The sequence below is a fragment of the Dasypus novemcinctus genome, chromosome 21 (genome assembly GCF_030445035.2).
Source record: "Dasypus novemcinctus isolate mDasNov1 chromosome 21, mDasNov1.1.hap2, whole genome shotgun sequence".
Lineage (NCBI taxonomy): Eukaryota > Metazoa > Chordata > Mammalia > Cingulata > Dasypodidae > Dasypus > Dasypus novemcinctus.
In genome coordinates, this window is record NC_080693.1 from 24,115,234 (window position 1) to 24,128,497 (window position 13,264).

The window sequence follows — 13,264 nt, forward strand, 5'->3', positions numbered from 1 at the left end:
CAGTTTGGGGAGATGCTGCATTGCCCAGCAGAGTGGTCAAGTGGACAGAGGTGGGCTGTGGAGGAGATCCAGGATCGGGCTGTTACCTGGCCCAGGTGGACAAGGGAGAGTCAGGAGAAAAGTGGGAGCCTCCAAGCTGCCAGCGGCCCCAGGAGACTGCACAGGTCACCCCAGAGTCGTGGGGGGCCCGTCAGTGGGCTCCAGGGCACAGGACGCCTTGGCCTGAACAAATGTCAATCCTAGGACTGTGACCTTCTGATTTCTTTCTTTATTATTGCTATCATGCCTACTTCCAAAGGAATCTGAAGCAATTAAGATACATATTAAATAGGACATCAATTAAGAGCACCAAAGAGGAGCCAATAAGAGAGGTCCCTCGGAGGCGGACTTGGCCCAGTGGTTAGGGCGTCCATCTACCATATGGGAGGTCTCCGGTTCAAACCCCGGGCCTCCTTGACCTGTGTGGAGCTGGCCATGCGCAGTGCTGATGCGCGCAAGGAGTGCCATGCCACATAGGGGTGTCCCCCATGTAGGGGAGCCCCACGTGCAAGGAGTGTGCCCCATAAGGAGAGCCGCCCAGTGCGAAAGAAAGTGCAGCCTGCCCAGGAATGGCGCTGCACCCACGGAGAGCTGACACAACAAGATGACGCAACAAAAAGAGACACAGATTCCCGTGCTGCTGACAACAATGGAAGTGGACAAAGAGACACAGCAAATAGACACAGAGAACAGACAACCGGGGTAGGGGGGAGGAGAAAATAAATAAATAAATAAATCTTTGAAAAAAAGAGAGAGAGAGAGGTCCCTGTCACTTGAGACGAGGTGATCTTTGAGGCAGGGCCCTGATTTGACTGTAAGTTTCCTGACAATCAAGACAAAAGAGGAACGAACCCCTGACGCATGTGGTTTGTCTTGTTGGAGGACCAGAGAATATGCACTTGCCTAAAAGGACAGGCTTTTGGTTGGAGCTAATCACAAAGAGGAGTTTATCAGGTGGGAGTGTTTCCCACACTTCCTGTTTTAACCTGGTTCCTCTAAGAAGCAGGCACTGAGACGTGATTAGATGCACAAGGACTGAGTAGGAGAACGCATGGCAGAAAACGGAGAGGGAGGGAAGCAGATTTGGCTCAATGATAGAGCATCCACTTACCACGTGGGAGGTCCAGGGTTCAAACCCAGGGCCTCCTGACCCATGTGGGGCTGGCCCACGTGCAGTGCTGATGCGTGCAAGGAGTGCCGTGCCATGCAGGGGTGTCCCCCGCGTAGGGGAGCCCCAGGCACAAGGAGCGTGCCCTGTAAGGAGAGCCACCCTGCGCCAAAGAAGTGCAGCCTGACCAGGAGTGGTGCCGCACACACAAGAGAGCTGACACAGCAAGATGATGCAACGAAAAGAGACACAGGTGCCATTGACACCTGTGCCATTGACAAGAATGTAAGTGGACACAGAACACACAGAGCAGCTGGGGAGGAAGGGGACAAAATCTTTACAAGAAAAACAGAGAGGGAGGGAGATGGTGACGGCTGGGAGAATGCCGACCCTGATATAAGTCTGACCCCAGAAGGAAGGAGAAAGAGAAGAACGATTGGCTAGACGTGTCTTAAACTGATGAATAGTCCCAGAAGGGCCCGGCGGAACAATTGGGGGGTCCTTGGTCCAAAGTCAGCCACAGGGGAAGCGGACTTGGCCCAGTGGTTAGGGCGTCCGCCTACCATATGGGAGGTCCAAGGTTCAAAACCCCGGGCCTCCTCGACCCGTGTGGAGCTGGCCCACACGCAGTGCTGATGTGCACAAGGAGTGCCGTGCCACAGAGGGGTGTCCCCCATGTAGGGGAGCCCCACGTGCAAGGAGTGCGCCCCGTAAGGAGAGCCGCCCAGTGCGAAAGAAAGTGCAGCCTGCCCAGGGATGGCCCCGCACACACGGAGAGCTGACACAGCAAGATGACGCAACAGAAAGAAACACAGATTCCCATGCTGCTGACGACAACAGAAGCAGACAAAAAAGAAGAACACGCAGCAAATGGACACAGAGAACAGACAACTGGGGTGGGGGCTGGGAAGAGGGGAGAGAAATAAATAAAAAAATAAAAATCTTTAAAAAAAATCATTAGGGCCAGTTCTTAAGGCATCTAGGCAGTAAATGCTTAAAAAAAAACAAACAAACGAAGTCAGCCATGGAAGTCCCGTGCCTCCTGGAGAAGGGCCTGCTGCAGTTTGTGCAGCGCTCTGTGCTGGCTGGGAAGTGCGGCCTCAGAGCACAGCAGCTGAAGGCCTGGGTCTGTTCCATGCCCTGCAGTGCAGGGGAGATCAGTGAGACCCAGGATCACGGCTACACACTTTCCAAACTTCGGGTACTCATTCTTATACCACCTTTGCATGTTTGCCAAGTCAATGTACCACCCGTCTTGGTATTTATCTGATATGTTTATTTGGATTGACTTATTAACTCCCTTTATAAATTTTAGTTTCACCCTAAACACTTGCCACAACATCACAGGTGGAGGAGCTAGCTATAGATTTTCCTTCTGGTATACGTTAAGAGAAGTGCAGGGAGCTGAGGTGTTGCAAGAGACTGAGCGCCTCTCTCCCAGTCCAGAAAGTCCCAGGATCAGTTCCCTGAGTTGCCTAAAAAAAAAGAAGAAAAGCAGACACAGAAGAATACACAGCAAAAGGACACAGAGAGCAGACAGTGGGGGAGGGGGGGATAAATAAACAAACAAATCTCCTGCTCTAGGGCGCGAGAGATTTGTAGGTGTTTCTGTAATGTTTCTATGGATAAGGAACCGAAGCTGTCCAAACGTAAAAATGAAAATGGTTTCATTCTTGAAACTTTACACTGTACAGGATGCTCACTCAATCGAGCCTACATATACAGAGGTACACCAAAGAATCTTGATTTCAAGAGAGACTTGTTTTGCCTCAGTATCGAAGCTATTAAGAATTATGTTTTAGGGTCCTCTGAGAAGCAAATTGTATTGGAAGATGAAGCGCTTTTAATCTTGAAAGCAGAGCTGAAATAGAAAAATCTCTAAAACAGATGGAAGATGCTTTGAAAGCATTACAAATGAAGCTGTGGGAAGTTGAATCAAAATTATCCCCCAGCAGTTGCAAAAGCCAAAATCTATTCCTGGGGCCCCATTCTGGACTGTCCCAGCCCCCACCTCCCACTGGACGATTCATCTAGAGCAGTTTTTTTTTTTTAGATTTATTTATTTATTTATTTCTCTCCCCTTCCCCCCCACCCTGGTTGTCTGTTCTCTGTGTCTATTTTTGCTGCATCTTCTTTGTCCGCTTCTGTTGTTGTCAGTGGCACGGGAATCTGTGTTTCTTTTTGTTGCGTCATCTTGTTGTGTCAGCTCTCCATGTGTGCAGCACCATTCCTGGGCAGGCTGCACTTTCTTTCATGCTGGGCGGCTCTCCTTACAGGGCGCACTCCTTGCATGTGGGGCTCCCCTACGCGGGGGCATCCCTGCATGGCAGGGCACTCCTTGCGCGCATCAGCACTGCACGTGGGCCAGCTCCACACGGGGCAAGGAGGCCCGGGGTTTAACCCTTGGACCTCCCATGTGGTAGGCAGGCACCCTATCCATTGGGCCAAGTCCACCGCCCTAGAGCAGTTCTTGTTATCTCACTTTCACAGAGAATTAAAGAAATTCTAAATGGCCGTGGGGGGGGCGGGAAGAGAAGTGCATACCCACTAAAAATTTAAGATTATTTGTGTGCCTCTTAAAATCATCCTGCATCCCATCCCACCCCCGGTCCACGGGCCGCACGTTGGGCGCTGCTGGTTTGACAGACACTCAGAGATGTCACTCGCAAGGCTGCGCCCCAGCACGGGCGGGTCTTCTGGCTGTCCCGCTGCCGACTCCGAGCTGACTACCCGGGGCGCCTCCTGAGGCCCGCAGAAGGGCCCGGAGGTGGGGTGAGGGTCGGGCCTTATGAGCTGGGCACCAAAGCTCCCGGCCTCCAAGTCCTGCCCTGCCCCCCAGATGTGGAGCTGGACCTCCTGCGGAGCGTGCAGGCCGTGCTCCGGGAGCTCAGCGCGCAGGCCCCAGCCCAGCAGAGCAACCAAGGTAAGAGCTGGCACGGTCCAGCCTGCCCCCTTCCTGCTGGAGATGCCTGGGCTGCAAGGAAGGCCCGAGAAGTCTTCTCAGCCCCCTTGGCCGATCCTCCCAACAAGGGTGCATTGGGATATGCCTCCCTCTGTCCTGGCCACCTTTCCCAGCTCTGCTTCCAAACCAAACTCCCCGCAGCCCTCCAGGCCCAAAGAGTTTCCAGAAACGTGGCATCGACCTGCAAGCATTGCTGTTCCATAGTTCACACGTGCCCACCATCTCCTTTCACTTGATCCCAGCACATTCTGGAAGCTACTTGAAGAGCTGGGGTTGGCCCTGCTCGTGTCCCACCTCCCTTTCTTTATGCCTTGGGAATTCCCCGTTCAGAAAGGGCCTGCAGATCAGAATCCACTTACACGGGAGCAACCAGCCCGTGTGTGCCCCGGCCAGGTGCCTGGCAAGGGGGTCCGACCTGTGGCTGCTCAGGGTGGTGGCCTGGGGCTCCGGGGCCCAGCTCAGAGGGTCTCTGCTAAGAATCGCCCTCCCCCTCCGCGCACACACGCGCCCACTGCCCGGGTGTGCTGGGCTCCCGTCTCCTGCCAGGCATGTGGAGATGGTCCCTGCACAAGAAGGTCGAGCGAGATCCCGGCAGGAGCCCGGCTCTGGTCCGCATTCTGCTTAAAGAATTGGAGAAGGTGGGTGCTCGGGCTTTGGGGAAGCGGAGAGGGGCCTGGCGGGCTGGGGGCTTGGTCCCCTCGGGGCTGTGTCTCCCACACTTTGGTCACTTGGGGACCGCCCTCATGATTTTTACCATAGTCTATCTCCCTCCTGAACTTTCACATCCACAATAGTTTCTTCAAATTGACTCACCTTGTTTGACCTGAATTAATATATTTCAAAAAGAAACTCTATATAACTCGACCGTTAAGGGACACTCAGTATCACCTGTTATGAAGAGAAGACAACTGTGAGCCAGAATGCATAATGACTTTAACACTTTTTTTTTTTAAAGATTTATTTATTTATTTAATTCCCCCCCCCTCCCCTGGTTGTCTGTTCTTGGTGTCTATTTGCTGCGTCTTGTTTCTTTGTCCGCTTCTGTTGTTGTCAGCGGCACGGGAAGTGTGGGCAGCGCCATTCCTGGGCAGGCTGCTCTTTCTTTTCACGCTGGGCGGCTCTCCTCACGGGGCGCACTCCTTGCGCGTGGGGCTCCCCCACGCGGGGGACACCCTTGCGTGGCAGGGCACTCCTTGCGCGCATCAGCGCTGCGCATGGCCAGCTCCACACGGGTCAAGGAGGTCCAGGGTTTGAACCGCGGACCTCCCATATGGTAGACGGACGCCCTAACCACTGGGCCAAAGTCCGTTTTCCCCAACACTTTTTTTTAATGACCCTTGTACCTCCTAAAATCACCTTCCACACCACCAGCCTTCTGTGTGCCAAGGTTTGGAAAACACTGCCCTCCAGGCCGTGGACCTGTCATTTGCCGCCAGCACCTGCTTTGGGTCAACGCCACCCCTGCCCTCCCCCACCAGGCCCCCAAAGCTGGCTCCCCAACCCGTGCTCCCGCCCCACCCCTCCTCTGCCCAAGCAGACTGCTGCCCCTCGTCCCTCTCCTTGGCTTGATGGAACGCTGCCTCTCCCCACCCCCCCCCCCCGTCTCCTGTCCCCCCCTGCCCCCACTGTCCCCTGCAGGGATGCGGCAAAATCATCCCCAGCCTGATGACTGTCACGTGAACTCCTGTCTTGCAGGCAGAAAGCGAGGACCTCCGGCACGTCATCATCCCCTTGCTGCACACACTAATGTACGTGCTCACCAAGGTGAGCGGGAGGTGCTGGGCATGGCCCAGGCGTGGCTGCGCTGGACAGCCGATCCCTGCCAGCGGGAGCCAGAGAAAGTCTTGGATTGCCGGCCCCAAGCTGGCCCCTAGGCACGAACTACTGTGGAGGACGTGCGCGGGGAGTCTCGAGGGCCAGGATGAGATCTTTGGGTTTGCTTGAATGGGCATCACTGGTCTCTACGCAGAGAGGGGGTGTGGATGAAAAAAAATAAGTGTCTTGGAAGAGGAATCAGGAGCTGCAGTTAGTCAAGGGGTGGGCTTGCGCGCAGGAAGAGCCCTGCTGGGGTTGCTGGAGAATCCAGCGGAGGGCTTGCCTCTGGCAGGGGCAGAGCCTGGCGAGAGAGGGAGGAGGGGCAGCCCCTGGGACCCTGTGAAGTTTCCGAGCCTGGAGGACAGCAGAAATGTGTGGTCCAGACAGAGCAGAGAGGCTGAGAGGGGAGTGGGTTTGTTGGCAGAGTGCGCTGCGATGAATCCACACCTCGGTAACATGGAGTGGGGCGTTGTGCGAGTTTCCTGGGCGGCCGTACACATGCCCGCAGGCTGGGTGGCTTTTTTTTTTTTTAATGGAGCTTTTTTTTTTAAGATTGATTTATTTCTCCCCCTCCCCCCACTGTCTGCTCTCTGTGTCCATTCGCTGGGTGTTCTTCTGTGTCTGCCTGTATTCTCATTAGGCGGCTCCAGGAACCAATCTTTTTTTTTTTTTGCCGTTTTAGTCATTTCTTTTTTTTTTTTTAATTTTTTTAAATATTTATTTATTATTATTATTTTTAATTACATTTAAAAAAATATATGAGGTCCCATTCAACCCCACCGCCCCCGCCCCCCACTCCCCCCACAGCAACACTCTCTCCCATCATCGTGATACATCCATTGCACCTGGTAAGTTCATCTCTGAGCATCGCTGCACCCCAGTCAATGGTCCACATCATAGCCCAGACTCTCTCACGTTCCATCCAGTGGGCCCTGGGGGGATCTACAGTGTCCCGTAATTGTCCGTGAAGCACTATCCAGGACAACTCCACGTCCCGAAAACGCCTCCACATCTCATCTCTTCCTCCCGTTCCCCACACCCAGCAGCCCCCATGGCTACCGTTCCCACACCCATTCCACATTTTCTCTGTGGACATTGGATTGGTTGTGAAGGAACCAATCTTGAGACCTTCCAGAGTGGGAGAGAGGTGATTGTTCTCTTGCGCCACCTCAGCTCCCTGGTCAGCTCCCTGGTCTGCTGTGTCTCTTTTTGTCTGTCCTCTGTGTCTCTTTTTGTTGCATCATCTTGCTGCACCAGCTCTCTGTGTGGGCCAGCACTCCTGCACCGGGCAGCACTCCTGCACATACCCCACGCAGGCCAGCTCTCTGCATGAGCCAGCTCTACACACAGGCCAGCTCGCCTTCACCAGGAGGCCCTGGGCATCGAACCCCGGACCTCCTATATGGTAGACAGAAGCCCAATTGCTTGAGCCACATACACTTCCCTTGGGTGGCTTTATTTATTTATTTATTTAATAAGATTTATTTTTTATTTATTTCTCTTCCCGCCCCCCTCCCACCCCCCAGTTGTCTGCTCTCTGTGTCCATGTGCTGTGTGTTCTTCTGTGTCCGCTTGTAGCCTTGTCAGCGGCACCCGGAATCTCTGTCTCATTTTGGTTGCGTCATCTTGCTGCGTCAGCTCTCCATGTCTGAGGCACCATTCCTGGGCAGGCTGGGTGGCTCTCTTTGAGGGGTGCACTCCTTACACGTGGGGCTCCCCTACGCAGGGGACACCCCTGTGTGGCAGGGCACTCCTTGCGAGCCTCAGCACTGCCTGTGGGCCAGCTCCACACGGGTCAAGGAGGCCCGCGGCTTGAACCGCGGACCTCCCATGTGGTAGACGGACGCCCTAACCACTGGGCCAAGTCCGCTTCCCCCTCGGGTGGCTTTAAAAGCACAGAAATCTATTCTCTCACAGTTCGGGAGGCCAGAAGTCCAAAATTTTAAGGTGTTGGCAAAGGCTGGTTCCTTCCAGAGACTCTGAAGGAGAACCCGCGCGTGCCCCTCCCCTGGCTTCCTTGCGCTGCTCGGCTTTAACGCATCACCCCAAGCTCTGCCCGTCTTCACGTTGTCGTCCTCTCTGTGTCTCCGGGTGTTCTTTTCTGCCCGTTCTCAGGACAATTTCATTGGATTTAGGGCTCACCCGATAGGACCTCATCTTGATCCTTAACTTAATGACAGCTGCAAAGACCAGACAAGGTCACATCCTGAGGTTCCGGGCGGACGTGAATTTGGGGGGACCGTTATGCAGCCCCCCACAGGCATCTGAGAGCTGTCTCCCAGGCTGGGAGAAGGGTTGGAAGGTGTACATGTAGGAATCCTTAAAGGCACATGAGCATGGCCTGGTTGTCAGGCCCCACCTTCCTCCTTGCCCACTCCACCCCACCCACCCCGCGCCCTTCGTGATTAGGGCTCTGGGCACCCCACCCCCTCCCTCTCCCCCAGGCCACGGGCATCTCTGAGGAGCTGTACCGAAGGACCTACGCCTTCTGCACGAGGTTACTGACCCTGCCCACGCCCTACTGCACCGTGGCCTTGGAATACGCCGTACAGCTGAAAACAGAGACGGCCGTCCCAGGTAGGAGCTGCTGGGCGTCTTTGTCTCCCACGCTACAACTCCAGCGCCACCCAAGATGCTGCCTTTTGTTCTGTGGTACAGGCGAGCTCAAAAAGTCTTAGCATCTTGTGTGGGAAGGTGGGGAGTGGGAGCCAGAGGCTCGGGGGCTGGTTGGCTAAGGTGGTTTGCTTTGCAGGGACATTGTACCAAAGGACGGTCATTGCTGAACAGAACTTGATGAGTGACCTGTATCCGTACCAGGAGAGGTGAGTGCCCGGGGAAAGCTGCTGCCTGCAGCCCCTCGAGGTGCTGGGGACCGTGGGACTCCTCCCTGACAGCAGAACACATAGAAGGCTATGTAGATAGGACCCCTGGTAGGAGGTCCATCCTGACATTCGTCCAAAAGTGGAATGCCTTTTCAAGGGCGGATGGGACATCTCCTTTTCTGGAGACCTCTGAAAGCAGGGTCGAGCTGTTTCCTGGCTAGATTCGGAGCTGACCTGCTCAGAGGCAGGTGGCCGTGGCCCCGGGACCGCTCTGGAGTTCTGATGTTTATCCTCCAGCTTGGCCTTGTTGCACATCAAACCAACCGGAATATTCTAGAAGGAGCTCAGACTATGTACATTGGAGGGGGTTCCAAGCCTCAATCTGATGAGAAAAGGTCTTTCATCTGTGTGTGCCAAGCCCTTCAGATAAGACTGTTCACCTGGGGGAGATGGGTGGGTGGGGTGTGGGGGCACAGACCTCCCTCCTCTGCAGGTCCATCTGCTGACTTGGCCTCAAAAGTCCCGGCCTGAGCTTAAGGCTTGGCACCCTGTGTCCATGAAGGGTGCAGGGAGGTGAAGGTGGCCCAGAGAAATTAGGATTGGAGAAAAACTAACTTTGAGAGGTTGGGGTGACACAGTTGGAGGAGGAGGAAAGGAGGTCTAAGGTCGGTGTTCTAGTGGGATAAGGGTGCTAGAGAAGATGGGACTCACAGGGCTCCAGTTTCACGAGGAAGGATTTCAGGTCACTCCTAGAGGGTGACCCAGTCACTGGGCCAGGACACTGCGGGAGAGTGAACACATCCTTTCAGAGAAGGGCAGGAACTTACCTAGACCCAGGGTTGGGTCCTCTTTCCTGTGAGAAGACTTTGGACCACAGCTGAGCACCAGCTGCCCATCTGGAAGGGCGTTGCCTGCTCTTATCTGCCACAGTCCCCACCATTCCCTATCGTAACTCTCCTATAGGCTTTTGAATTTGAGGTTCCTGTTTTAGGTGGAACTAGATAACTTGGAAGGCTGCAGGGCTCTGAGGGTGCCCATGCAGTAACCTTCTCCCAGCAGCCATCTGCATCAGTCCTGTTCCCCACCCCACCCTGCCCTCAGAGTGCTCCTCTTCGTGGATCCTGAGCTGGTGTCCCCCTCCGTGTGCAGTGCCCTGCTGCTGGAGATCCAGGCGGCCCAGGAGCAGCAGACGCCGGAGGCCTGCATGCGCCACGTGGTCTCCCACACCCTGCAGGCTGCTCTGGGGGACACCTGCCAAGCCGGCACGCTGCACCGGAAGCTGCAGGTAACTGCTGGGCCCCCATTCCAGCCTGGACCCCTGCCCTGGGCTTGCTCTCCTCTTCTCTCCCTTCTCCTTTTCGTATCACCTTTGCTTAAAAGTCAATACACATTCACTAAGGAAAATCTGGAGAGAAAAAAAACACAAATGAACCAAAGGACATTAAAACCACCCCTAAACCCTCTAACCAAACACACCAGCAACCAACATTTATCCTTAATAATGATGACAAGGATAATCACAACTGCTACTGTTTATTGAATGTCTTTGGTGTTCCAACCCCATGTTCAACTCTTTACATGTATCCTGTTCTCAAAAGTCTCAGCCATCTGTGAAATGGATACAATGATCCTCCATGTAGAGATGGGGAAACTAAGGCACAGAGAAGTTAATAACTGACTAATGGTCACATGGACCAACGTGACTACAAGGATTTGAACCCAGATCTCTCTGACGTCAAGCTTATGTTCAACAGTTGCCTTCCAGCCCCTCTTCCTTCTTTTTCACAAACTAAAATAGCAAACTCTGTGTCCAGTTTTATATCCCCGCCCACTCATTTCCTAGCTTTTGGCTCAGCCTCAGCCCCTGTAAAAGGTCCAAGAGATCCAGTAGGCTGGAGATTCTCTTGCCGCGGGTTGGACCCCAGGTGCTTGGGCAGTGAGCACACACCGAGGTGGGGGTGACATTTTGTGGGGTGGCGATTTCTGGAAGTCTGGGTTGGAGCATGGCTGAGGTTCCGAGCTGTGGAGCGGCCACTGCAGGAGGGGGCAGTGCCCAGGAGAGGGCACCTGGAGAACTCTGCTATCTACCCCTCCTTGACTTGCCCCAGGGAGGGGAGAGGCAGGCCTTTTTTCCAGACCATGGACCCTGCTTTGCCCATCAAAACGCATCGGATGCATTTTTCCTTTTTTTCCTGTCCCTTTCCTACCTGGAATTCTCCACATCCCGGATCCAACATCTTGAATCCTTCCTTCGGTGGTTCGGGTGCCTTTTGTGTGCAGTTGTCTCTCCCTAAACCACGTTTGTGGATTTCTATCATTCCTTTTCCCAAGAAGCTTCTTTAGAATACTGCTCCTTTGGGGTTGCCCCATCGGCTTGGAGGATCTGTTGAAAGTTCTTTTTTTTCCTTCTCTCCTCCCCCGCCCCCGTTGTCTGCTCTCTGTGTGCATTCGCTGTGTGTTCTTCTGTGTCTGCTTGTATTCTTGTCAGCAGCACCGGGAATCTGTGTTTCTTTTGGTTGCGTCATCTTGTTCTGTCAGCTCTCCGTGTGTGCAGCGCCACTCCTGGGCAGGCTGCACTTTTTTTCGCGCTGGGCATCTCTCCTTGCTGGGCACCCTCCTTGCATGTGGGGCTCCCATACACGGGGGACACCCTGCGTGGCAGGGCACTCCTTGCGCGCATCAGTTCTCTGCGTGGGCCAGTTCCACACAGGCCAGGCGGCCCTGGGTTTGAACCTGGACCTCCTATGTGGTAGGCAGATGCTCTATCAGTTGAGCCAAGTCCGCTTTCCTGTTGAAGGTTCTTGACTCACTGCCCCAACCTCACATCCTTTACTTCCCCTCCTTTTGTACCACTCCCTTCGAGGGGATTCCCAGCACACAAATGCACTGTGGAGTGTGCTCCTAGCCCTCAAGAGCTCATACCTAGGGCGCCATCTTGGTTTTAGCAGACACCTCTCCAATGTGGGATATTGTTCTCTCTCCGTGGCCATGGCCCTTGGGAAGGTGACCCAGCATTTGCCTGCTGACCCAGCAGCCCCTCCTCTTCCTCAGTAAACTCTGATGATCATTTCTGGCTCATAAAGCAGAGCATGTTGATGGCGCTATTTTGACACAACCAAGTAAAGCATAAGAACATCGATTTTTGTTACTGCATGATGTGGGAAACATCCCAAGTCACTCCATCCTCAAGTTGGAGACAGCTGGAATTCAGGGATAGGTTAGGTCTGAGGTTAGGGTCAGGAACAGAGTAGGTCTGAGAGGCACCAGGTCAGGAATGGGGTGGGGTTCAGAGCTGGGTAAAGTAACAGGTCTTTTGAAAACATTACCATGGAAAAAAGAAATACTGAAAGTAAAAGCTGTATTGTTTAGGTGTAATCAAAATGCCATGCCTACCCCTACCCCAGGCCAATTACCTCACTTTCTCCAGAGCCCCCTGTTCTGAGTCTCAATCTTTGTGTATAAAGAATTGGGGGGACAGTGTAGAAGGGCAAGCAGGGAAAGATATAGGGGATGCATCACTGATCATAAATTGGAGACCTTAGAAGCTTAGCAGTAGAGGAGCATTCGAGCGTTCCTGGCACGCCTTCCACCCCGCTTGCGTGCCTGGAGCACTCTAGCTCACGTTACCCACCACTCCCCACCTTTCCCCAGTCCACTGGAGCCCTCATCTGGATTTCTGTCCCTCGAGGCAGATTTGGGGTGCCACTCCCAGTCCTACCTTGTCTAGTGGAGATCAAGTGGAATCTGGGAGAAGTGGTTCAGCCGGTCAGAAGAGTGGGGACAGGCCCTGCTTGCCCACCAGCCCTCACCTGTCTGCTCAGGGCCAGATCTGAGGCCCAAGTGGGAGTAGGTTGGTCTCCATGAGTCCAGCTGACATGGCCCCCAGGCTGGGAGGTCAGCTTGGACAGTCCATCTCCCTGGCCCTCTGTACCATAGTTTGGGTGCTAGAGATGTAAGTGTCTCCAAGTTGGGCTGCCCCATGTGGGGCAGGACCAGGGGAGGCTTCTTTGCTAAGCCTTGAAGCCAGGGTTTTCCAAACAGATATTGGAAAGAGGCCAAGGAAGGATTCAGGAGACATGTCCTTGAAAGCCAGATCTCCAGGGGGTTGGCAGCAGTGACTTTCAATCAGCCACAGCTTCTCGGGTTGAATTTTCCTCTTTTCCTCAGTCATTCCATGGAGCTTCAGAAATACCTTTTCCCTTACCAGCTTCTGGCCATTGACTCCTTCCCATTGGTTCCACCTTCGAAATAAAGGCAGACGCCAACCACTTCTCCCCATTTCAGTTGCCACCACTCTGGTCTAAGCCACTGCCATCTCTTGTCTGGCTTATTGCAAGAGCCTCCTGCCCCCCTGCTTCTGCTCTTGCCCCTTCCCATCTTCCTTTTCTCAATTCTGCAGCCACTAAAGTATGAGTCAGATCATGCGCTTCTCTGTTCAAGCACCCCTGTGGCTCCTCATCTGTCACCAGTTGGGTTCCCTGGGAATGCCATTCTGGTCTGGAGATTCGTGGGTGGGAA

General features: G+C 54.0%; 1 protein-coding gene across 2 annotated transcripts in view; it reads left to right on the forward strand.

Annotated features, from left to right (window-relative positions):
• Positions 1-13,264, forward strand: part of PIK3R6 (phosphoinositide-3-kinase regulatory subunit 6) — a 58,137-nt gene that overhangs the window by 17,337 nt on the left and 27,536 nt on the right. The window contains exons 3-8 of one of the 2 annotated variants that reach the window (XM_058283494.1): positions 3,987-4,070; positions 4,656-4,747; positions 5,805-5,873; positions 8,369-8,501; positions 8,677-8,746; positions 9,848-10,031. In XM_058283494.1, the coding sequence (XP_058139477.1) occupies positions 3,987-4,070; positions 4,656-4,747; positions 5,805-5,873; positions 8,369-8,501; positions 8,677-8,746; positions 9,848-10,031 (632 nt within the window). The remainder of the gene's footprint in view (positions 1-3,986; positions 4,071-4,655; positions 4,748-5,804; positions 5,874-8,368; positions 8,502-8,676; positions 8,747-9,847; positions 10,032-13,264) is intronic. The other variant, XM_058283495.1, reaches the window with a different exon arrangement.